Genomic DNA, 24,973 nt, shown 5'->3' on the forward strand with positions numbered 1-24,973 from the left:
TTCACTACTACAGCTTTACATTTTATGTTGAAAAGCAATAAAAAACAAGCATATATATCATAATATGATTATATTTAAAGGAAAACAGCAGTATATAGCAAACTTATTTTTTGGAAAGATAAAAAAACAAATGAATACAATTATATCTAAAGAAATATATGAACAACCTATGGGCCTGTAACATTCTATATCAATATAGTAGCATGGATGTAGCTTATCTTGATATGTGGAAGAAGCTTGTCTTGCAACCAAGTGTAGTGAGCCTGACATACAACCGTGTGGTTCAAATATGTTTTGTCTTCATATATGTATTTCTTCAACGAAATGTATAAATACATATTTTATATATATATATGCATTATAAATATATACATTATATATATATATGCCTATTTTTTATAGATTATATATATATATATATATGTATATATATGTATAAAAGATTGTAGGCAGGATTTATCAACAAAAAATTAATTGCACAGAGGATGAGCAATCAAGAAAACAACAACCACAGGTTACAAAAGGCTTTTGAGTGACAGTATGCCTCTCTCAGCGGTGAACCTGGGAGTTGTAGTTTTATTACCGTTCTTCTTCCGGTAGCGGAAGTGTTTCGCGTGTCTTGGAGGTCATTTTCGGTCGTCACATTGCTTTCTGTCATCTCCTGCTTTCAGACTACACCTGCAAACAGAAAACGATACTCAATGGAAGCCGTTCAAGCAGGTAATGTAATCGTGTGTGTTAAGTAACGCCTGCTATGTTTTCGCATAGACAGCGGGTTTAACACTGGTGGGTTGGATGATCCTCCACGGAGGCAGGAGAACATAAACATTGAATAACCGATGCCTCACGTTACATATCCGACATGGCATGCACCCGACCTGTTCAATGTTGACAGAGATATCCTGACGATGATAGCCGATTAGGAATATATACAGCGTCCTATCTGTCCCTTAACTTTATGATATATTCGCCATGAGGTGCGTGTGACTAGAAGACAAGTAATATTAGTAATGTAACCATCTCCAATGGAGTTAGACTGGGCTTCGTCCTCCTGAGATGAGATTCTCAATAGCTGGTTTATATTTTTAAGGCAGAGCGAGTTGATTTGTAATCGGAAGGTTGCTAGTTCGATCCCCCGCTCCTCCTAGCTGAGTGTTGAGGTGTCCTTCAGCAAGACACCTCACCCTAACTGCCCCTGAGGAGCCGGGCTTTCGACGTGCATGGTTGACATCGCCGTCGGTGTGTGAATGTGTTTATTAGTCAAATGCTGGATGCCCTACAACTAAATGAATGGATTAATGAATTAGTAACATCTCACCTGCTCCGTGGATTCACATTGTGACGCATTTTGCCATAATGTGGAGGAGGCTGAGTTGTCCTCTACTTTATGTTTTCAGAGCCTAAACTGAGGCACGTGGAGACAGATGTTCTGATCCCCAAGATGATGAGAGAGAAGGCCAAGGAGCTCTGCCATGAGAAAGTCCAAGGTGTGTATACATATTGTTTTGAGGAGTTAACGTTTTGGTGTGTATTTCATTGTGTATAGCAAAAATATGAATTTGTTTACCCTGCAAAATCGGCCATTTTAATTGGCTTTTCAATATAAAAGTCCCACTAGGCATGTTATCGTACCGCACCACTAGGTCTGTGAATGTGTTGCACCATTGAAGGGAAGCCAAGTCATGCTTGTTAGATGTATTTGATTGATTGGAGTGCTTTAGAATCATGATAGTCTTGGTGCACAGTTTATTTATCTGTGGCTCTTTTTATAGATTTAACAGAAACCTTATGGTAGTAGTGGTAGGGCTCTTTTCTGAGTTGGCCACATTGGCAGTGATCTTGGACCCAGAAGTAGGCGAAATCTTAGATGATTCACCTCTACAGCCCATATCGCTCCTCTTTGTTTGTTAGATTCTGTCAGACAAAATCAGTTGATTTTCCCAATCAAAAATAAATAAATATATACATGTCATCAAAATTGTAAAAATATTTCAGATGTAAGATCAACCTTAGTATTTAAAACTTAAATTTAAACCCAGAACAAAACAACACAAACCTGGCCTGTTACCTCTCCTTGCATGTCCCTGAATGTAGGCTAGAATAGGTAGCCTGGATAAAACCTGACCTGTGACAGGCTGTCCCTCGTAGCGTGCAGAGCAGAACACTGTCAGGTGGGCCCCCCCCCCACTGCTTCCCAAACTGTCAGGCTGCACCTTTATGTGCACATGGCAATACCTGAAGGCTCAGATGACACCGTACCGAAGCCGTCCTTTCATCCTGAAATATAACATCATAGTGTCCTTTATGGGCGATAAGAGTGAACTGATTAAATTAAGTGTGTGTGTGTGTGTGTGTGTGTGTGTGTGTGTGTGTGTGTGTGTGTGTGTGTGTGTGTGTGTGTGTGTGTGTGTGTGTCCAGAGACGAGAGTCCTGCCCTGTGCAGCTACTAGCGGTGCCCCGAGACTTGAAGTGTTTGTTGATTAGATTAGTCTCACTGCTCTGCCTCTCCAAATGGGTTTTTGTTAATGTCCGCATCCTGACGATTTGTGTGTGCGCGTGTGCACACGTTCCTGTGTGTGTGCATTAACCACGGTGATAATAAAGGTAATTATTACGGCGGTTGGGTGGCGGTTTGCACACGCTCCTTTGAGGGGTTCGGGGGGGGTTTGTTGACGGAGATTGGGGGGCGGGGGGGGGTAGTGGGTCATGGTTAATTCAAAGTCTTTCAGAGAACGCTGGCTAAGAGGGTAACGACTGTCTACTGTCCCCTGCGACCTGCTTGGGTCAGGGACACCACGACCGCGCTTTGGGAATTAATAAACGTCATGTTAGAGGCGACCCCTCTTACCTCCCTGAGGTATGTGATGTGGTGTAGGAAAGTAATGCAGTTTGTTCTTGGCAAGGGTCAGAATGTTATTTAGCAGGTTCTTCAGCTTGGAACAATCAAGGGATACGATCAACATTGGACTAAAAAATTAAGAGTGCGGCATTAGCAGTTTTTTTTGGTATGTCGGCAGTATCTCATAAATATAAAAGAAAAACGTTTTCTATATGTCTATATCATTCATAACCCATATTTTAGTTTGGTTTGTGTCGTTCCGTAGTGTGGACCAGATGTACAAGCAGGTGCTATATACAGCATCGGAGAGGAATTGTTCATGATTTGTTAGCCTTTGCATTTTTGCAGAGCCAATGATGAACATAGTCAAACCGTTTGCAGTCTTGGTATGGCTGTCTAAACCCCCCCCTCCTCCTCCCCTACAGCCTTTAACGTCTGCTGCAAGGACTCTGGCTTCCTGATGGTGCTCAAATGCAGGGAGCAGAACGCAGCCCTGAAGGAATGCCTGACAGTCTAGTGAGTGTTTTGCAAGCTTGTTTTAGATAATATGTGTACATTGTGCAACGCCCACTCCAAGCCACCACCTTGCTGTTTTTGTTACCGTTATAGAAAGAATAATACATAATTTTGAGTTTGTATGTACTCCCGACAGCTACAGAGATCCAGTCTTCTTTGAGAAGTGTAAGCAGGAGTACATCAAGGAGAAGCTGGAGTTCCAGAGGACGGGAATCGCCACCAAGAACAGGACGCAGAAGCTCCCGGCGAGCATGTAGGCCCGACGCGCTCCGGGGACGGGAAGGAACGGGGACGGAACAGGGCGGGTTGGCTGAAGACCGGACGGGGCCTCACGGCGCCATCGTGGAGGGCGCTGAGACCCTTCTGATCCGGAGCTCAGTGAGGGCCATTTGCCTCGTAAATGATGTGCTTCGCTGGCATTTGGAGTGTGAAGATTAAAAACAATGTTGATAATATCTTTGATTCCTATGAAGGGGTTCAGCTGTGCTGCGCCCTTGCGCCTCCATCTTTGGTAAAGATCTTGCACCACCCACACATAGCTGGATACATCAGTATGTCCCATGTTGGTTGAAGACCTTTATGCCTGTTAAGGGTTTAAGGGTTTAAGGCATTAAGTTGATGAGTTCACATGTGTAGGGTAACCCATCTATGTGTGCATCTATTATATTGACTCAGCTTTTGCTTTCAAGTGCAAAAATGTCGCAACATTTTTGTGCATTGCTGCACAATTGTTAAATAAAATGACAGCATATTGATACCTGCAGTCAAGTTAATATTACAGAAATGTTCACCCACTTCATTAAATTGTGTTTGTTTATACATTGTTTACCATCCTTTTTTTTTTCATACAAAATCAGTTCACCTTTAAATTAAACAGACTGGTAACGTGGATTGCGGTTTGCTTGGTAATGATTGAACCGTGCTAGGTTAGTTAACTCATAAAACTATCTTAAATTCACATTACCACCTCAGTTCATCAGGATGAACTGTCAAAGTTTAATTAACCTTCCATCACATGTACCATCTTCCCATCTTAAGAAAAATCTAAATAGCCTGTTATTTTACCCAAGTGCTAATTCTCAAATATGAATGCAAACATATGGATATTTTGTCATTATGCACAAGGTGATTTCTTTTTCCTCCTTAAAATACCCTATGGCTATGACATGTTTTGATTCGTATTCATATTATTCATACAAAACCCCAGAATAATGGCAAATTCATGTGCCGATACCGATGCCTCTGTAATCATATAGGCGCTGGGCTCATTTCATCTCCCGTCGATAAGAGCTTATTTTTAGATGTGCGTGTGACAGTTTCCCTGATTTCTGACGGGTCGACAGTCAATCAATAGACTGAAACCAAATAATGAAAGAGCATGCAGGTGGCTCAGAAAGAGCGTATTTGTGACGATTGTTTTCTAATATATGTTTAATGTAACAGAAAGCCGTTGAATCAGATATGATTACACCATCCCAGGAATTAATTTCAGAACTAAAAAAAAGGGACACAGTCACACTCATTCATTCCTTCTTTTAGTTTGCCATATTTACAAACAGTCTGAGTGCAATAATTCTAAAATATAATCCATGTCTACTGTACATTGCATTTTGGTTTGCAAATCGTTCACAGAAGTATGAAACTGCCGCAGCTGTAAAAGAACATTTTTCGTTTTAAAAATCAAGGAATCATTGATCGTGTGACAAACCAGAGTTGAGGACCTAAGGAGAAGCAGACGATAATCTCTTTTCACAACCACAGACTTGTGTGCTCCGCGCTCCCACTCCGTGTCAAAGCCATGGCTCACATTACTTTACAGGTTGAATATTCACCAGGCATCCCCACGCCCACCACTTCCCCCACCCCCAAAAAGGCAGACGACTCTTGAACACACTGAAAATCTGGAGGGTGGTTGGGCTGGTGGTTCAGCTAGGCTAAATCAATTTGTCTGGAGGAGTACATAAATCTGGCTTTGCGGATGAAACAAAACCATAAAAAATACTTTAAAAAGCCTGTCATATACATTGATATAGTTTACTGCGATACGTTTTTGTGGTGTGTTCCCCTATATACTGACTGAAACCTTGTCCTTCTATACTACCCATGAAGGCTTCACATGGTATTCACACTTGATGGGCTGTTTTTTGTTCGTTCCAGTGTTGCAGTGTACATACAATTGTGTCCGAGGATTGTTTTGCTTATTACAAGCGCTTTCCAGATTCTTTCTTATTTCTTTCAAAACACAGTTTTACTTGATGAACTTTCGTAATTACACAACAGCGAAAAGGTTTGTGGGAGCACTGAGAAAGCAAAATAAAATAAATGCGATAACAATCCAGTGCAGCATGACAACCCTTCAATACACTCAAGAATTAAGTTCAACCGTTTTTACTTTTCGGTTACGATCACAAAATATGTAAGGTTTTCTACCACGAAACAACTTTTAAAATACCCAGGCCTTGCGTCTCAACGTCCCCGTTACAATTTCACTCGAAAGAAGAAGAGAGAAATAAAACCACAGCGCACATGATGGTGTTCCACATCAGCGCTGAGAGATTTATGTAAAATGTGTGGCATGAGATTCAGGAGACTTGAGATGTTGAATTGTGTGAAAGTGTAAACAGTTGAGCCATTGTTGGAATTCTTTTACATTTGTCGTTTTTTTTTGGTACCAGTGAGGTTGAAGTTGAAATTCATCCAGTTTTTTGATGAAATTGACCACCATGGTGATTATTATCTAATAATTACAAATAAATTACAAAAAAAGGCTTCTGTTAAAACAAACATGTCAATCATATTATAGTTCCCAAAAAAAACAACATGTTTTTTTTTGGCCTGAACATGCCTTGGTCGTTTTTTTGACTTGATCCAGCTAGTGAAAAAAGTGTGGAACTATTAAAAAAAGATTAAAATAAATAAATCAATTCTTCCTTACACTTTGGAATGAAGCTCTTCCCTTAAAAAGGTTTACTGTATATTAGCCACCACGGTACGCAAACAAAACATCCTTCACATGGGCATCCAACAACCACGGGAGGCCACGCCCCCTTTTCTACTTTACAACGGTCCAATATAAACAGACTTACATTGGAGAGAGAGAGTACAGTTTTTATAGTTAAAAAAAAAAACAAGTTCTAGCTCTATTATAAGATCCTTCGTTGGATGGAGAGGCGTGTAGAGCCCTGTCGAGATTTATTAGGTGAGTGGACACTGCCAGGCGAGGAGTTGCCCCCGCGCAGAGCTGCACGTGCACACAAGAGGCACCCATACACACACACAGAGCTGCACACGCACACAAGAGGCACCCATACACACACAGAGCTGCACACGCACACAAGAGGCACCCACACACAGACACAGAGACACATACACACACAAACACAGCTGCACATGCACACTAGAGGCACCCATACACGCACGCACACACACTAGAAGCACCCTTAATTCTGGACTAACACACACACACACACACACACACACACACACACACACACACACACACACACACACACACACACACACACACACACACACACACACACACACTAGAGGCTCCCATACACACACGCAACATAAAATGCACGCGCAGACCTAACACCCAGTTTCTTCGTTCTTTTTATCAGTCAGAAGTCAGACGTGTTCCCCACCAACCGACGTGGTGGGAAAAGACCGACCACAAAGGGGAGCCATGTTCTAAGGGCAGTGACTCATGACAGCCCCCCCCCCGCGCCCCTATCCGGCAAAGTGGATCCAGTTCAATCCAGTTTGGTCAAGAGGACTGTTCTTATCGTAAGGCAGGTGAGGTGGTAGCTATGCGGCAGGGCCGAAGGATCCCATGGTTCGCTCGTCCTCTCCTTCGCCCCACCCATCTGTCCCTCGGGGGGGGCTCAGTAGGGCTTGGCCCACTCGGCGTTGGGGGGGCTCCGCGGGGTGCAGCTCCCTATGGAGGAGGAGGAGGAGCTGGAGGCGGCGGCGGAGGCGGCAGAGTGCCCCTCCCAGAACAGGGCATCGCTGGGCTTGGGGGGGCTGGGGAAGGAGCGGGAGCTGTCGTCCAGGGAGGCCTGGTTGAGGGGCGGGGGGGGCAGCAGCACGGAGCTGGGGTCCCCACTCTCCGGGGGGGCCTCGCAGCCGGGGCCGGCGCCCCCGGCGGTGTTGGTGCCGGCGGCGGCTGCGGTGGGGGGGGCCGCGCTGGGACGTCCGGGCCACGGCCCGTTGTACCAGCAGTCCTCGCGTAGTCCGTCCAGCAACGGGGGGCCCGACGGGGCCCCGAGGGCCGGGGTGGTGCTGGAGCCGGAGGAGGCGGTGGTGGGGGGGTGAGGCACGGACACCCGCAGCAGGGGGGGGTGCTGGCGGCGGCGGTGGTGGTTGTTGTTGTTCTTCTCCACGTCGTCCAGGCACTGGATGGGGAGCGCGGAGGCACCTGTGGACCCAGCAGCCCGGTTAGAGGGAGTCAGGTGGACCGCAGAACGCTTTAAAGGGGACATATTACACCCCCAGGTGCGAGTGGGACCAGCCGTCACAACCGTTTGGAAAGTCGGCCTCTTCCGACATCCCAGGTGGGCGTGTCCACCTAGATGCATGACGGATAGACGGACGTTTGCGACAGTCCACCGGGTAGGCTGGTAGACTGTTCTATCCAGCACACATCTAGGTGGACACGCCCACTTTTGATTTCACAAGAGGCCGATTTTCCAAACGGCTTGTAACGGCTAATCACACTCACACCCGGGGTTATAATATGTCACCTTTAACAATCTAGGTAGGACAGGTCCCACAGGAAGGTGGAGGTAGTGTGGGTAGGCAGGCACCCAAAGGACATGCAGTTGCAGTTTGACGGTTTTAAGAAGAACCCTGAACCACCCTTCCCTGAGGAACACCGAGGTCAGAGTTCACAGGAGGAGGAAAGGAAAGGGAAACCAAAGGAAACCAAGCCAACCGGAGAACAACATGCCACCCGTATTTGTTTTGACCACAGCTGAGGAGCGGAACGGCCCTATCACCATCGTGGCTTGACACATCAACCCACTGGCATGTACCTTTATGGATAGTGTGCTGGGAATGACCCTGAAACGAAAGAGAATATGAGGGAGGATACGGTTTTAATGGGGGTTGAATTGGGGGATTTTGAGGCTATTTAGCAATATTACAACAACAACAGTAACGACAACTTTAGCACTCTAATATGTGTTTTGGATGAAGAAATTAAAAGGGGACTCCAAGTTTGGCTCAATGTTAGCTTTCTATGACTTGCGTAAACGGGATGAGAGAGGGTGAGAATAGTTCTTTCAGAACAGTGTTTTCACAGACCTACATGCAGTATAACTAGAGAAGTCCCCCATGACACTCAAATTGAAACACAAAATGTTGATTATGAAAAACATGTAAATCCATATGGGAATTGATGGGATTTGGGAATTAGATAAGATATCATCAAATGAACGAACAAAATGTCAAGAGAAAATAATATAGTATTGCTATAGTATTAATGTACCAGTGAAGCAACCATAACACAAAAGCCGCCTTGATGAAAGCGACATACTCTAATCTCCATACATACGACATATAACATGATTACGTATAAGCATATAAACAAAATAATTAAAGGTCCTGGAGTGTAGATTACTATCATGGATGAGAGAGGACTTTGTGCGAGAAACACAAATAGGCTGTTACCTTGGCCATGTCCTACAACACGTACAGTATCCATGGCTCGGACAAAGTTGCGTTATTGTGATTGGCTAAACTGATTTATTTGCCGGCTTTTCAGCTCCATGATTTGGAATAATTGCATTGAATTGGGGAGAAATATTGCCACAAACAAAAGTGTTCCACGTAAAAGAAGGTTCACCTTTAAGATGAACTTTAAAATCCTTCCCTTTCTACAATTCTTTCATGTTAAACATTACACCGTGTTTAACAAAGTTGAACATTAAATTATTTTAACAGTGTATGCTAATCGCTCAGAGAAGCACCCCCCCCCCCCCCCCCCCCCACACACACACGCACAATCCTCCTAGCCTACAGGACATATTTGCAGAAGCCTCAGCCACAGAAACCCGACTACACAAAATGCCCCCACGTCAGCCTCCCCAAAATGACACAAACCCCTGATCAAAAGCAATCAGAATGCAAAGGCGACGTCCCCGGTCCCTGTTCCCATATCAAGCGTATCCTTACACGTGCATATACAAATCACATACAAATAGCCTAATCACACACACTCCGCTGCCTCGCTACCAAATCATCTTGAGGGGATAATGAAGTTTAAATGAGAGTTTCTTCCTTACACATTCTCCCCCCGACACACACACACACACACACACACCCCCCCCCCCCCCCCCCCCGAGAGGGTCCCTAGGGGCAAGGATTTGAATACAAAGTGATTTCAAAAGGAAGAACATAGGAAGAATAAAGATGCAGACTATCATGGTATTAATAAATTTGTATATATATATATATATATATATTTATATATACATATATATTCTTCTTCTGTTCCCCCTCAATCCGCTGTGCCCTCTCTCTCAAAACACACACACACACACACACACGTGTGCCTATTTTCCTAGGTCTGTCTCTCATCTGCATTACAGGATTACCCAATTATTGAATAGAATAAAAATAAGAATGTTATTTTTTTATCTCCTTTCGTGAAAAAGGCTTATCCCTACTTTGAAGGGACTATCTCAGTCAATTGATGGGGGTTTGCACTTCCTTAATTTTCTCCCAATGCAACGCTTCTCGAAACGCAGATTATAAGAAAGTATTGTACATCCAAGGCTTTCAATCATATCCCGAAAGAGAAGTATTCAAAGATAAGCCCTCACATACAAGCAATTAGCGCTCCTTCCCTTTAAGAGAAGCAGCGATGATTCTGAAAGACACCTGTGGTGGGGTTGGGGGGGGGGGGGGACCATTATGCTACGAGGCTGTATAGGAGAACAGCATATGTATATGCTGAACCTTAAACGTTTGGGGTCCAACATTATAATCGCGCAGTCAGCCAAAGGGTTTCCTGTGGCCTTTGCATGACTTAGGAGGTGTGATGTCAGAGTTTCATAATGAATTGCAAGTACCGGTTTGTATACAAGTCATTTCTATCGCAGAAACATATCGGCATCGACCGCAATGTCACAGGATATGACACCATCTACCACCCATCCATCTCTGAGGTTGGAGGGAGTAGGGAATAAGGCAGCAGACAGAAGGTGGTACCAGGTTCATAAGGTTTTTTTATGTACAATAACGTCATTTTATTTTTTTACAACGTGCCGAAGTAAACGTAGCAGAGTGTGTGTGTGTGTGTGTGTGTGTGTGTGTGTGTGTGTGTGTGTGTGTGTGTGTGTGTGTGTGATTCTGTCTGTCTCTCTGTCTGTGTGTGTGAGTCTTTGTGCATCTGTGCGTGTTCACTGGAGCGGTGCATGCTGGGACACGGGACTCACCTTCTCGGTTGTCGTTGAGCAGCGGTCGGAGATGCCTGACCAGCCGTGATTGGTGCTTGAGTTCTGCGTGGAGGCGGGAGATCTCACCGCACAGCACCTGGTACATCTGCTGCATGCCCCTCTCCCTGGAGAAACAACAGGGTAGTGGGTTGTGTTTAGGGTAGTAAGTGCTGCTCTGTGTATGTGTTGGACAGGAACGCTGTAAACCTGTCTATTTAGATTTACATTTAGGGCATTTTTACACTCTTTTATCCAAAGTGACTTATAATAAGTACATTTGTCACGTTTCCCATTATTTGTCATTTGTCTATAGTGGATGATACTTTGGACTGGCTGTGACAGTAAAACCATCTTCCTTTACTAGTTCTAACTTTATTGGTGGGTAAATATTTGCCCTGAAATGTCAAGTGTTTTAATTGGTCGGTTTGAAACACAGATGATGTTCTGTCTATGATTGACTTATGAATTTGTTAAGGCAACGAAGATGAGTCCACAACATAATGGTAAAGAATATCCTATTCTTTCAAATTAATAGCGCAACATTTCAGGACAGTTTGATAAAAAGAAAAGATAAAAATAAATTAAATAAAAAGCAACTAAAAACACAGAAACTGCAAATATTACAATACGTTACAATATCAAAAGTTTTGGTTTGCTCACATTGACATTTAAACAACACCTTAAACCTATCTTTGGTAATGATGCTGAATCTCACTCACATCGTGTCTCAACTTCATACATTGAGATGAGAGAAACGTATGTGTTAAAAAATTTGTTGTGTGCTGCTCAACAAAAAAGGAGCACAGGCAGACATACCTAAAAAAGGTAAACTGTTATATCATAGCCAGATATTTATATTGCGTGTCAAGTTATGATAGAAAAATTAATATGTAATGAAATGAAATTGTTAACTGGATCATCTTGATCACCTCCTTACAGCCCATATTGTTACTGTTATTGGTGCCTATAGTCATATGTTTCTAATACATCTTAGTTACAATTAAGGTTGGCCAAAGTGAAAACAAATCTGCATCACCCCCCGGTGGCTAAAGAGAAAGAGTCCACCTCAAGGCCTGAGTGTAAGGGGAGCCACAGTCTAATGTTTTCCCTATCGTTGTCATTAAGTTGTCATTCACGCACACGTTTCCCTAAAGCCATACTGTGACGCCAGGGTGGGTCATCATTAACATTAGCTCCAAGAACCTTATGTTGTACGCCACGTCGGAGTCCTGATCAGAGTCCGGTCCGTTGAGGCCATGGGGTTCCTGAGTCAGGGGAACAATGACATCATTCAACACAGAGGAAAATCGAAAGCCAAAAAACGGTAGAGTGAATTCAACAGCACAGTTCCAGGACACACGGGTTATGGGATATGGGAGAGGGACAATCTCTGAGCAATCATAAGACGGGCTGGGAGTCTAGACAAAGGGCAGGATTTGGGTCAGTTTTTGTGAGCGTTATTAAGAGAGAGAAAGGTAAAGGGGAAAACCAGCCACCTACTGGACGGTTGTCAATTCATTCATTCATATATTGACCCAAGACTCACTTGTTCAGAGTGAGCCCGACACCCCTCTTACGCACGTACTGCATGTTGTATGTCCTGGTACTTAATGTACGCACTTATTGCATGTCGTACTTCATTGCACTTAAAATTAGTACTTAGTTTGTTTGTAGCGTCTTATCCTAGCTATCTTTGTTGCATAGGGGGAATGGGTTAACCTAACAATTGTTAGTGCTTGGCACTTGGTTCTATGAACATCCGTACTGTACCGACAGTGATATAGTATTTCTCTTTCTTCTGACAAATGTACTTATTGTAAGTCTAAAAGCGTCTACACAATGCCCTAACTGTAAATGTAAATATAATATTGCATCAAACAAAACGCATACAGTGTGTCTGTTAACACAAAAACATACTAGGGTTCTTTTCCATGGAAATGAAGGTGAATTTTGTTTTTGCAATGCTGATTCCAAGGTTTCACGACTTTCCCGCCTCTACCGCCCCACCGTTCCAATGCCCTGATCTGATTGGCTCCCAGTGGGCCCTAGCGTGGGGGGGGGCCTCACCCCGTAGCGCTCCAGCAGCTTGCCGTTCTCCAGCGTCACCCTCTCCAGCTCCAGCTGCAGCTTGTGGATCTGCAGCTCGCTGTTGGCCCCCTCCACCTGCCAGTAGTCCTGGGGGCTGGTCAGGCTCTTCATCACTGGACACCAAAGGGGGTTAGCACACACATACACACACGGGCACACAGGAGCGCGCACAGACAAACACAAGCGCATGCACGCGCGCACACAGACACGCACGCGCCCACATACCCGACACAAATCATTACAGCTCTCTGATGGTTTTGTTAGAGCTTTGCAGTGAAGTTACTCGTTTGGGTATTTTGAATATGCAGAACTGTTTTTCTTCTAAATATACAGAAAGTTGTTTTTTTACGCAAAGGAGGAACGAAAAGAGGATGTGATAACATATTTTTAATGTACAATGTTAAAGGTCAAAGGGCACATGGTGAGCTAGCGTTGATAAGGTAATGTTTTCACCACTCAAGATCATGCAAAACATTTCTTTGTCCTTTTCAGACCACATCAGATAACAGTGTGACAGCCTCTGTGGTTATCCAACACTACCTGGGTATGAAATACTCCATGTGCCCCCTAGTGTATAAACCAAGGACTTGCAGAGAGTTGCACATGACCCCAATGGTTTAAATATTGATAACGTATACATTAACGAAAGATAACATTAACAAATGTGGAATAAACTTTTAGTTTTCTGTCAGTTTGTTCATTATTTCATGCCTAACTCACTATACAATATATCCATCCTGTCCTTTCTCTCTATTGATTGACGTTTTAAGTGGTGCTCAACAGCTCCTGCTTTTTATATTTTTGTTTTTGCACAACGCTAGTTATTATTGTCCATTCCATTGCATGCCTTTGAGAGTGATAATAAGCTCCAGTGGATCACGGTAGACGTAGGCGCTGTACCTGTACCTTGGCTGGTCTCCATCTCTGTCCTCAGCTGGAGCAGCTCCATCTCTCTGGCCTGGAGCTGCTCGTTCAGCTGCCGCTCACTCTCACTCCGCTCCTTTTTCTGATGTGGGAGAGAGAGAGAGATCGAGAGCGAGAGAGAGAGTAAGAGAGAGTGAGATAGAGTGAGGGAGCGATGGAGAGAGAGAGAGAGCGAGAGCGAGAGTGACAGAGAGAGCGAAACAGAGAGAGCAAGAGAGGGAGGAAATGAAAGTGGGAGGAAATGAAAGTCGGTACATTGATTAGATATAGATTTGCACATCATGGTCACACTGTGGGGTGGGGTGTGATGTCAAAGCACAAAGCACCGGTCTGTACCACTTTGTTGAGCTCCAGCTGCAGGTCCTCCTTCTCGATGTAGATGCCTCGGTAAGCACTGAAGGCCTTGTTCACGTACTGGGGGCCTTCGGTTGGGGGGGCGTCCGGCCTGAAGAGCTGAACGCATGATAGCAGACGCAGGCCATATCAGGACATGCAGACCGGATGAGACAGTGAATAATCAACCCAATGGCGTTGAGTCTTGCTCATTTTCTGTGTTTGCTGGATTTTTTATGACATTTATGATTACGGCTGGGTGGGAAGATTTGTGCCATTTCAGGTTACAGAACCAAAATCTAAAAATGAAATGTGTTCTTCCAGTTTGGCCATTTCAACCGCAAAGACTCTCGACTCACTTGTTTAGAGTTCTCCTCAACTCTGCATAGCTTCCCCCTTACCCCACATTGCATGTTGTACGTCCTTGCACTTAATAATAGTACTTAGCATTGTGTAGCTTCTTATCCTAGCTATCTTTGTTGTATAGGGGGAATGGATTAACCTCACAATTGTTAGTGCTGGGCACTTGGTTCTATTAACATCCTTACTGTACCGAGAGCCATATATTGTTTCCATATAATGCCCAAACTGTAAATGTAAATGTAAATACAACATTGCATCAAACACAACGCATACATTTACTAGGGATGGATTCCATGGAAATTAAAGTGACCTTTTTGTGAGGTTTCATGGCTTAAATGTAAACGACACCCTTGCTCCCGCCACCACCACCACCACCGTCCCCTCGGCGCCCATACCTTATCCTCCAGCTGCTTCACCCTCTTCCTCAGCAGCGTGTTCTCCCTCTCAGTGTCCCTCAGGCGCTTCTTGATGTCCTCGTAGGCCGTCACCAGGGCGAAGTGCGACGCCACCGACTCGTCGCCGGCGCACACCGACACGGGGCTCTCGCCGGCCACGCCGTACGCCGTCTCGTGCTTGAGGATGCAGATGTCATCGTCTACTGTCAGGGGCTCCATGCCTGCACAGGCCCGCACGGCAGCAGAGGGCAGGGCTGCGAGGCACGGGAGGGAAGGGGAAGAGTTAGTTAGGGGGCTTGACAATGATTCAGTATTGCAGATTGTCATCTTTGAACGGTGTTGTGTCGTCATCGTGAAATGAAGATGAGGACTTATCGTCATATCCTGTTGACACATGTGAGGTTTAAAACGTCAATGACGAAGAAGACTTGTTTGAGTCTGATCCATCATTTTTTTTAACGTGCATATTCCTGAATGTAATGACTCTGTTATATTGTTAAGAATGGTGTTTTCCCCATAATTATTGTGATAAATGTAACCGCACCACCCGTTCCTAGTTTTATCTTTGAACTATAAATTAAACTCAACATACTGCACCAACTGTTAATTAGATAAGGCCTTGAGGTATATAATCAAATGTTGTGGTTATAGCGCAAGGCAAGATGGCAGCTTTATCTTTGACAAGAGGTCATCAAATAGGCAAATGGGATATTTATAGCACAGCGTTATTAATACGAATGTATTATGGCACCATAATTAGTAATTACACAAAATTCAACAGTCTACCTCTCTATAATTATCCCGTATTCTAAATCATGTTAAATAAATCCAATGACATTGAACTATGTGGTAATATAGCATATACAACACATGTATAACATGCATCTGTTCAACAATGTGGTACACCGTGACACCTCATATCTCAATCGTATTACGTCACGGTCACGTCACATCTACTGATTCTAAAGGACGCAAGTCCACTAAGCAGGCACGAGCCTTCCATGTGCACCATTATATTCAATAGTTTCCCGTTAGTCGGTTGACATCGAATTGCACATGAGGAACCACAAGAAGCGTTAATATTACATGATGCTCCACAGTGACTTTGGCTCGCCGGTGCGGGTCACAGGGTGCACCTGACTGGTGATGTCAGCAGGCGATGATGCAGCAAACGACGAGCAACTTTTAAAGGACGTACTTTATAAATAAAATACCCCGTTACCGATGGAGTGAACCACAAAGGGAAGTGTTTAGACCGATTCAAACACCTGACACGTCAATGACAGTCCGACCCCTTACAGGTGATCTGTGAACGTCGCCGACCACGAAGGGGCTGCAAAACGAAACTAACATAGGAACGATACCCGACAACACACAGCACTCGGATGACTGCATCCTCTAACAAGGAGTTAATAACACAACCCACCAGGGTTACAATCAAGGGAAAGCTGGGGAATAATCAAAATAGGAAAACCAGACAACGTCCAGGGCAGGGAAACCTTGTAAACAACGAAGGTTTCTCTTGTTATTTACGAAGCTAACACAGGACAGTTAACAACTCTGTTGACAGCCCTCACACCAACACACAAAACAAAAATTCATCCCAACACAGCAAAGACAACACACGATACACCCCAGACATGTCGATCATGTTAGGCAGCCGATCACCGTGATCGATCTGTTGTGATCACATCTATCCTAGACCGTTGGCTAATGCTCGCCACTGGCAGTGTTGCCAGATTGGGCCATATTTCCCGCCCAATCTGGCAACACTGGCTAGTGGCCGTCTGGTGAGGCTAGGGCTAAGCTACTACCGCCGATGCCGCGGGTCGCCGTCGAACCACTACTCACCGTCTCAGATTACGGTCGAGTGTGTGTCGCGTCGTCGTCGATTTGTGTGTTGTCGTGCATGGGTATAGATGTTTTCACCGTCGGGGGGCGGGGGGGGGGGGGGAAGTGGCGATCCGTCTCTGGGTTGAAAAACAAAGGAAGCCAGACGACACTTCCACCACCGTGTCAGAGCTGACAGGTGAGGGGAAAACATAAACTTCCGGGGGGAGCCAGAGTTTGAGTGCCTTCAAAATAAAAGCACGGAGTAGGCGATGTGTCGTGTGTGCGGGGCGATCTTTCACACGGGTTGGATGTTCCTTAAAAGATGAGATGTGTAGTATATGTTTGTGTGGCGCTCTTTAAAAAACGGTTGAATGTTACTAAAAAAACCCAAAGAATTAAACATTTGAGGTAATTTATGGAAAAGTATAAATCCTATATAAAAAAAAAAACTAGTTTACAACATGGCCCGACTTGATGTGAAGAGATCAGTTGAGGGATATTCCACAAAGCCGGCAAATCTTTAATATATTTAAATAGCCTTCTCCAGCCTTACATAGCCAACACTAACAATCGAGGACGTGGCCTCAATTCACTCCAGACTATTTGCGTAGCCCTCCGATTTTTGAAAATGAGTTTTATCTATAATGTTGGAGATGCTGAGCACGTCTCAGTTCTTTCAGATGACCCATCCATGTCCGGACCAAGATTTTCATCGGCCTCCTATCATACAAAGAGCAATATTGGCTGAGTAGGCCTACTATGCCGAGAGGCGCTTACAACAGAAAGTATAAAATAGTCCTAACGGACTTACATCCACTGGAGAATGTTCGATCGTAGCCGACGGCTTCATTACAAGCACTAATCCATCTTGATCTGTGAAGTTGATGAATTGTCACTTTTAGGTTTTCTACCCAGTTACCAAAAAAAAACATTTGGAACATTTGCGCTGTGGCACGCACACGGTGTGCATGTGTTACTTCGAAGACAAACAAAATCTAAAGTACAAGAAAAACACAAAAACCTACATTCAGCCAGTGAAGTACCCTCACATGGCCCCTGACTCCCTGAGGAGGTACCTCCAGGTACCCCCTCCATGCCACAGCTGCTCCACCGGGGTCAAGACAATTTGAGGGCCAGATCCAGTCCGCCGACTGTCGGCCTTTTCACGATTGGCTTAAAAAAAGGGCTTATTTAAATTTATACCAATACGATGGTGGGAACAGCTTACCAGTTTGTATGTTTTTATACTTCATTTTTACTTGATCCGCTGACTGGACTGCTTGGGAGCCATCGGAATGATCGGAGTGCATATTTTTTTTAGAAGAAAGGGTTATGTGGTAGGAACGTTAAGACTGCTTAACTGGGATATTAATAGATTGGCTCAAATATTAAGGATCATGCTTTTGACATGTAACTAACGCATTTACGCGGTCAGCGATCCGCTGCCAGGCTTTGGTTCTCCGGGTTGCAGAGGCTTTAGCGTTCCCTTTTCTTGTGATAATGTCCTTCTCCTCGTCATAGCTCTCCAGTAGAACCTGGATTTCAATTTCATTGAAATAAGCGGCCCGTTTCGCCATTGTGTTAACCAACCCCGTGTTGATTGAACTAATGCATAACCCGTGCGGTGGAACCGACAGCTCTGGTTTAGTTGGCAGAGGGTCAATCAACCTAGAGTTCAGCGTTAACTCTGTGTTTGTTAAAGCTCCGTTCGTGGAATACCCCACAGTTGGCACGGATGGCAAGGTTGCTACAAGTTCGAGGTGCTGGTGGTCGCGTGGCACCTTTAGGCCTACTGGTGGTCGCGTGGTGCTTCTTCACGTGACGGTCTGAACATTTTCAAGTCTAGGAAAAATATTAATGGTCGTTTGACGATGAATTTTGGAGCACAACCACATAGAGCCCACCAACGTTAAATGGTTTGTGTTTATTTTAATTTGTGTAATTGTTTACCTCATTGCTAATTAGGTGTTATCTAATTTTGCAATTACCGTAGTTTCGATAGTCAGCTTAAATTTAGTTAAGCTAAGCCAAGTTAGCTTCATTATTTTGACCATTCCAATTTAGTTCACACGATTTGTTGCTTGTATTGTAGATTTTTTTTTATATTATAGACAGTTCATATTATTGTTGTTACATTTTTGACATTCCTTATTTTACATATTTTCATTTGCAGTGTTTCATATCGTCACATAGGGGGCAGTCAAGGAGCACTGACGATGGCACATCCCCCCAGCTCTGTTGTACCGGGGACTCGACTGCGTAAATCACCCAGCACCACCAAGAACAAGAGTCACAACGAATCTTCACATGTGGAAGAGAATCAATTATGGGTCCAGTGTGTAACACCACGCTGTTTGAAATGGAGGCTAATTCCTCAGGTGATTAAAACATGTTCTATGTATAAAATGTATATATGCTGACCACTTATTTTTTCTGATATACGTTCTGAATATCTGATAACAGCTCTTAAAAATTCTATGAGCAGTTTTATTCTTATGTTAGCTTCATCATTTCAAATAGGAAATCCAAAACACAATTTTTCTAATGTTGACACAAAAATCACTTTATCTTAAACTTGTGTCCATGTTCACGCTCCTTATCTCATCTCCTTGTTTATCATTGCACCTTAGTTGAGCGATGTTGGTGTGAGGCTGAGCACAGAGCAGTCCTGGTTCTGCAGCATGAACCCCGATCCGGTGTACAGCTCATGTGCGGCGCCCCAGCAGCTCCTACCAAGTGTCTCCCTGCTCAAAAAGCATGGCTTGGATTATGTTTACTCACAGATCCCTGTAGGCAGTCTTGTGTCTGCAAAGATCAGGGGATGGCCGTGGTAGGTGTATAAAAGAGCCTTGTATTCACAGTTCATAGATTTTGTTTTTCATGAATCATGAAATATAAAAAAAGGCATCTAGCACTATAGCAGAGCACACAGTGATAAAACACAATGCGTGTCAAATTCAAATGGGGATGGGGCGAGGTCATATGAGATATAATACTGAGAAATGTGCATGGCTCTCTCAACATAGCTTACTGTGAGGCTGCCGAGTTCTTTTTTAAAAACATCTCCTCACCTAAGTGTAGCTCGATATGCTGTTCACTTTTGGCTTCAAACACCCAACAAGAGAAGGACGTTTCATGGTTTGTTGTTTCAAGGTGAAACTGAAACACAAGGGTATTTATAACGAGGTCAGACCGGCCTGCAAACTACTGTATAGATGCAAAGGCTACACAAGGTTAAAATTCTCCAAAGAACAATGTCACAGTTTTTCAATCCATTGGTTGATTTATTTCATTTATCAAAGCAAACATTTTTTACTTGAACTTACTTTTCCATGTGTCATTTTGTTGAATTTGTAGTTAGTTAGACCTTTTACCAAGAATGTCTTGTCATCTGCTTTTAGGTGGCCAGCTGTCTTGAGCCCGGACCCAGACAACGGGATGCACTTGAAACAGGATGGAGATGGAGATGTGATCAGCTACCATGTTGAGTTCCTGGGCAACCCCCACAGCAGATGTTGGGCCATGGCCAAGTGTGTAGGCAGCTACCGATCCATTGCTGCGAAGGTGCTTCATAGAGTGATTCTCTTCTGTTAATTTAATTTACCAGTGGATTCGTTTTCAACAAGCTCTGGCAGCATTCATATGAACACTTTGCACTTCCTATACCTCAACCGTTTGCAAACTTTTGCTAATTTCTCCTCCCTTTAAAGTGTTACTTACCGGTTGTTGTTTTCTAAATTTTTCCCGGTCAATTGATAGGATTTGAGAGCACTTACGAAAACTGACAGGAATTCATGTAATATTGCCATACAGGAGGCTGGACAAATCAAAAACATGTCATGTGAGGAAAGACTCCTCTTATGTCACTTCCAACCAAATTACTGTAAGTACTGCAAAACTTGCCTCTAAAGTTCTGTACAATTCTTTAGAAGAAAAAATCGCCATTCAGCATACAATCTGTTCATGTCGTGCTTGTCTTGCTTGGAATTTTTTGTGGTCACAATGGCGTCTCAGCATCTAGGCCAGGATATTCATAATCCACTGGCAAATATCAATTTTTGTTTTTGTTTTGCTGCAGTATTGATTAAAGCCGAGAAGCTGATGTGGGACATTGAGGACCTGATAAAACAATTTGACTCAAACGGCGGCTCCAGACAGAAACAAAAACACAGCAAGGTATGAATCACTAACCGGGCAGATAGATCTGTGTTTCTCTCCTCCATGTTCAAATGTGTTCACTTAGCTGCAATGGGCACCTTGTTAATTACATTGGACGAAAATCTGAAAAAATCTGAAAAAATCTGAATTAAAACAGCCTGTTGAAAGTAGTAAACTGCGAATGATGGTGCCGGGATGTATGTGTGTGTTTTTCTGTGTGTCTGTGTGTCTGTGCGTGTGTCTGTGTGGGAGAGTGTTTGTGTGAGCGCGCACTGTGTGTAAATCAGTGTCTGAACTAGCTGGGGATCAAAGTCAGGTGGAGGTGATTTTTATGGAGACCTTTCCGTAGGCAGTTTATATGCACATCAATTCACGTAATATATTGTGCCGGTTATAGCAGTATAATAGTGTCGCCCTTTTCAGTATCTTGCATATCTTAAGCCTAGGGTTTAATAAATGATATATGCATCATTGACATTGGGTACAGAAATGACTGAAATACTCAAATGTGTTGAACTTCAAACATACACTAGATGGAGCTCTAAATTAAGTTTTCCAAATGAGATTTGAATTTTCTAAATTTATCAGATCAATGTGAGAAAAACAATGACAACGCCTGCACGGACATTGTGTCTGTCTATGTACTGTCTATGTCTATGTACATTCCATCAGCAGTACGTTTTTAATTATCAGGGAAAATAGATCTACTTGAGGTGCTGATATTCCAATCCTACTCATTTAGGTTCTGCTCCAAACGGGTGCGATAGAAAGGGAAAAAGGTTTCCATTTGATTGCAATTGACTTTCAGAAATGTGATCAGTTACATCAGAAAACTCCTATTCTCTTCTGTGAGCGCGATGCTGTCACAGCTCCACTTACTTGCATACGTTTGAAGGGCATGCTTCGGTACATCTTGCATTAAAGCTGGCGATGTTGTTTCATCATTGCGCATGTTGTTTATATTATCTGGATTCGATGATTGGCCGATTTGTTGGTTAACAGTGGTCCAATAAAAGCAGTACATTGCGATGAGGCATGAGCGATCCTGTACAAATCACACTCAGGCGTGTGAGCCCACAGCCAGGTCCAATGGCTTGTGTGTTCTTTGAACAGGACCAGAGCTCCTGGTTGTGTCAGGGCGGGATTGAGGAGGATGGCGATGCCTTGATCGTCGAGGGCTTCAGGTTTGAGAGTGCAGCCAGCACGGAGGAGCTGAGGAGCCTCGGTTCACAGCCTGGCCCAAGCAACTTGTAGCGTGACAGATGACTCCGGGGCAGATCGAATGAGGAGATCCATAGGTTATGATTGGGAGGCTCAAACCAAAGGGCAGCTGTGTTGAGCAATGTCAGTTGGCTCTATGGTAAGCTATATTTGCGTTTAATTACTTTTTTTTGTTTTATTCTTTGTTGTTTATTACTGTTTGTTCGCCAAAGGCTAAACAGAGACATGATCCACTTTGTTAATTTGATGAATACGGTATTTGAATATTTTTTTATTTTTGTTCCTTTGCTATTGTGTATATTTGCATTGGTATTTAAATACCTGAAAATGTCTTGATAGACTTCTGGCTGTAAATGTAATTCGTTTATAAATATGTTTATAAATCTCATTGTTAATAAAAGTAGTTATGTGTTTACACAGGTGCCCAAATTTTCCATGCTGTTCAAGATGTACCACATCTTTATGGGTTTTGTGCGAACTGTGCAAAAATCGACCGACAATGAGTAACGCTGGAACATGCACTTAAACTTCAAATATAACCCATTCTCGCTAAATCTCCCTTTTGATCAAGCTCTTTTGTCCACCAAACGTTGCAGTGAGACTGCAGATTTGGTACGCTAGGATTTAAGTATTTAAGTAAAAAAAAAACACTATGAACAAGAGGCTGCCAGAATCTTAAGAGGAATCATATAGAGGGTATTTTGTCATCATGTTTTACAACCGGGGGAATGTCAACAGATCATACTTGGTACAATATCCTTCTGCATAATATGGTACAGTTTGTTCCATTCTGTTCTGTGTCATCCCTCACACAATGGAATCTATTGGATTGTCAAGGGGTCAGGGAACCACCATCATACTGTGTCTGTGCTCATGCAAGGCATGGCGACGGGACCAAAGACACCTCTCCAGCTCTCTGTTTGATTACCAGGAGTGGTTGGCGTGGCGACGCGGCCTCCCGCTTGTTTCTTGTTAGTCTCGCCTCTGTTCTCCGTAATCTTCTCCAAAAACTCTTGATTGCAAAAAAAACAAGCTTTCACAGCTTGTCCTGCCTCCTCTTTTCCGTGCTCTCTGTATTTACCACGTCGGGCTCGAAATAAAAACAACATGTACCTGCGCAGCACGCGGCCACCCACCCAGCGAACCCCAATTAATACGCCTAATTTCCTAACCCAACTTTCCACTTGCCATTTTCCCATCTCAGGGGAACTTTTCTGCTCGGGATAAGTTTTAGCCTCAAGGGTGATGGTGCTGCTCCCAGGCCAGGCTAAACTGGGACACACATACCTCCTGATGGTTGAACGCTGACTGGGAAGCGCTACATCCATGCTTGACATGGCTTGGACCCGGAGGTCCCTTAAAGTCATTCTCCACAGCGACCCGACCAGCACATCCTCTCTGTGGACGTCCCAGTTTTTAATGGAATTTTAAATGTGGGGGAAATTGGGAGACAGACAGACGCTGAGGGCCTGCCAAAGCAGAAGGAATCAAAGCGGTTGTTTGGTCGTTAAGTGAACAAGCAAGACCTACTGATATATTAACAAATGTCAGAGCATCAATACTGCCAATTATAGTGTTGGCTGAATGATCCAAGCCAGAGGTTTACTGAGCATCAACATACTAAATGAACATGCATAATATATGCAAATGAGGTCATTATTATGCATGTGCCAGTTGAGTGCACAAATGAAGTGCTTGCTTGCCGTACCCGGGGATGGGTTAGCAAGCGTGAGTGCTATGACAACATATTAGAGAAATAATGGTCACTTGAAAATCTAATTAGTTTTACATGGGTATCAATTTGGCGGCACAATGTAGTTTTTACATTATGAAAAGTCGGTTTCAATTATCGTATTTATTATCTATTTAGAATGTTAATCTCAAGGTGCAAATTCTGTGGAGAGACTTTGTTTTTTATAACATTTTCGCACACATTTTGACAATCTTGAGTCATGCGTGTCTGCACCTTTATACTTGAGTCTGGTAATCAGAGAGATTACAGAGATTTCGGGAGTGCTGCGAGTTTGTGATACACTGTACTGGTGATGACACAAGTTATTCATTGACTCTGCTGATTGTCATGTTTTTGTCTGCAAAAGCGCTGCATGAATTATTAATGCATTGCAGCCCACGTAATTGGATGTTGATGACAAAAGACTGGACCCAGAAAACTGGAGGGCTGGCTGTTTCTTTGGAGGCAATTAATCAGTTGCCTGTTCTACAATCACTTCTGACAGTTTGGCAACTTTGAACCTATCCAAACTGAAATAACTCAAGTACTCCTTCACATGATCTCAACGTACAAGCAGTTTCCTGGCATACATTTCTGGAGAGGCTTTTTTGGTGGTGTATTAGTGATTTGTGCTTGTTATATTCCAGTCTGAGCCATCATACCCTGTCTGTCTGGATTTTAGGGCTGGGCTGGGTAATTTACATTTTTTAAATGTTATTGTTTTCCTGTCCCATTGTAATATTGTCAGAAACATTGTTACACCCCATTTTATCTTCTATTCTGAATAAACATCAAAACGTTAAATTTTTATTTAATTTTATTCCATAGCAATATTATGCATAAATTAAATAATTGAGTTTAATCTTAAAATCGAAATTTCATTGAATAGTATCTTATCCAGTTTTTCTAGTTGCGCATCGGTTTTTTTAACTGCTAGTTAATTTCTTAACCCAACTTTCCACTTGCCATTTTCCCATGTCAAGGGAACTTTTCTGATCGGTATTAGTTTTAGCCTCAATGGTCATCATTATAGCAAGGAATGCGAAAACATTTACGTTTTGGGTAAGGAAATATGTTGTACATTGTGCATGGTTTTACATAATTCCACCAGAGAGGGGCAGTGGTTATT

At 43.4% G+C, this 24,973-nt stretch overlaps 3 protein-coding genes across 5 annotated transcripts; 2 read left to right on the forward strand and 1 right to left on the reverse strand.

Annotated features, from left to right (window-relative positions):
* The first annotated feature begins 552 nt into the window (after window positions 1–552).
* Window positions 553–4,174, forward strand: cmc1 (C-x(9)-C motif containing 1). The gene is made up of 4 exons (XM_060053860.1): window positions 553–720; window positions 1,398–1,487; window positions 3,265–3,355; window positions 3,492–4,174. Exons 1-4 carry the CDS (start codon window positions 702–704, stop codon window positions 3,610–3,612), a joined length of 321 nt encoding a protein of 106 aa, XP_059909843.1. The 5' UTR covers window positions 553–701; the 3' UTR covers window positions 3,613–4,174.
* A 699-nt stretch (window positions 4,175–4,873) lies between these two features.
* Window positions 4,874–16,927, reverse strand: azi2 (5-azacytidine induced 2). 3 transcript variants are annotated; one of them, XR_009526215.1, is made up of 9 exons: window positions 16,752–16,927; window positions 14,901–15,154; window positions 14,146–14,262; window positions 13,786–13,891; window positions 12,865–12,998; window positions 12,001–12,062; window positions 10,798–10,922; window positions 6,708–7,775; window positions 4,874–6,676 (listed from the first exon to the last, which is right to left on the reverse strand). XR_009526215.1 is itself a non-coding variant. In XM_060053858.1 (8 exons), exons 2-8 carry the CDS (start codon window positions 15,117–15,119, stop codon window positions 7,243–7,245), a joined length of 1,296 nt encoding a protein of 431 aa, XP_059909841.1. In that variant the 5' UTR covers window positions 15,120–15,154; window positions 16,752–16,927; the 3' UTR covers window positions 4,874–7,242. The 3 variants fall into 3 exon arrangements, 2 of the variants coding, with proteins under 2 accessions (XP_059909841.1, XP_059909842.1); XM_060053858.1 differs by having other exon boundaries at window positions 4,874–7,775; XM_060053859.1 differs by having other exon boundaries at window positions 4,874–7,775; window positions 13,792–13,891; window positions 16,752–16,924.
* A 923-nt stretch (window positions 16,928–17,850) lies between these two features.
* LOC132459373 (zinc finger CW-type PWWP domain protein 2 homolog) lies at window positions 17,851–24,628 on the forward strand. Its single transcript, XM_060053861.1, has 6 exons — window positions 17,851–19,111; window positions 19,364–19,563; window positions 20,135–20,297; window positions 20,493–20,616; window positions 20,812–20,909; window positions 22,005–24,628. Exons 1-6 carry the CDS (start codon window positions 18,950–18,952, stop codon window positions 22,143–22,145), a joined length of 888 nt encoding a protein of 295 aa, XP_059909844.1. The 5' UTR covers window positions 17,851–18,949; the 3' UTR covers window positions 22,146–24,628.
* Window positions 24,629–24,973: the final 345 nt, after the last annotated feature.

This window comes from Gadus macrocephalus, chromosome 6 (genome assembly GCF_031168955.1).
Source record: "Gadus macrocephalus chromosome 6, ASM3116895v1".
NCBI lineage: Eukaryota > Metazoa > Chordata > Actinopteri > Gadiformes > Gadidae > Gadus > Gadus macrocephalus.

Excerpts from the sequence above, each read along its gene's own strand:
- cmc1 (XM_060053860.1), top strand. Across the intron at positions 1,488-3,264 it reads CTGCCATGAGAAAGTCCAAG|CCTTTAACGTCTGCTGCAAG; the intron begins GTGTGTATACAT and ends CCTCCCCTACAG. Across the intron at positions 3,356-3,491 it reads AAGGAATGCCTGACAGTCTA|CTACAGAGATCCAGTCTTCT; the intron begins GTGAGTGTTTTG and ends TACTCCCGACAG.
- azi2 (XM_060053858.1), bottom strand. The coding sequence starts at position 15,119 with ATGGAGCCCCTGACAGTAGACGATGACATCTGCATCCTCAAGCACGAG. Across the intron at positions 14,263-14,900 it reads TGAAGCAGCTGGAGGATAAG|CTCTTCAGGCCGGACGCCCC; the intron begins GTATGGGCGCCG and ends TCATGCGTTCAG. Across the intron at positions 10,923-12,000 it reads GACGTGGCGTACAACATAAG|GGAGAGGGGCATGCAGCAGA; the intron begins GTTCTTGGAGCT and ends TTGTTTCTCCAG.
- LOC132459373 (XM_060053861.1), top strand. The coding sequence starts at position 18,950 with ATGGCACATCCCCCCAGCTCTGTTGTACCGGGGACTCGACTGCGTAAA. Across the intron at positions 20,298-20,492 it reads ACCGATCCATTGCTGCGAAG|GATTTGAGAGCACTTACGAA; the intron begins GTGCTTCATAGA and ends GTCAATTGATAG. Across the intron at positions 20,910-22,004 it reads AGAAACAAAAACACAGCAAG|GACCAGAGCTCCTGGTTGTG; the intron begins GTATGAATCACT and ends TTCTTTGAACAG.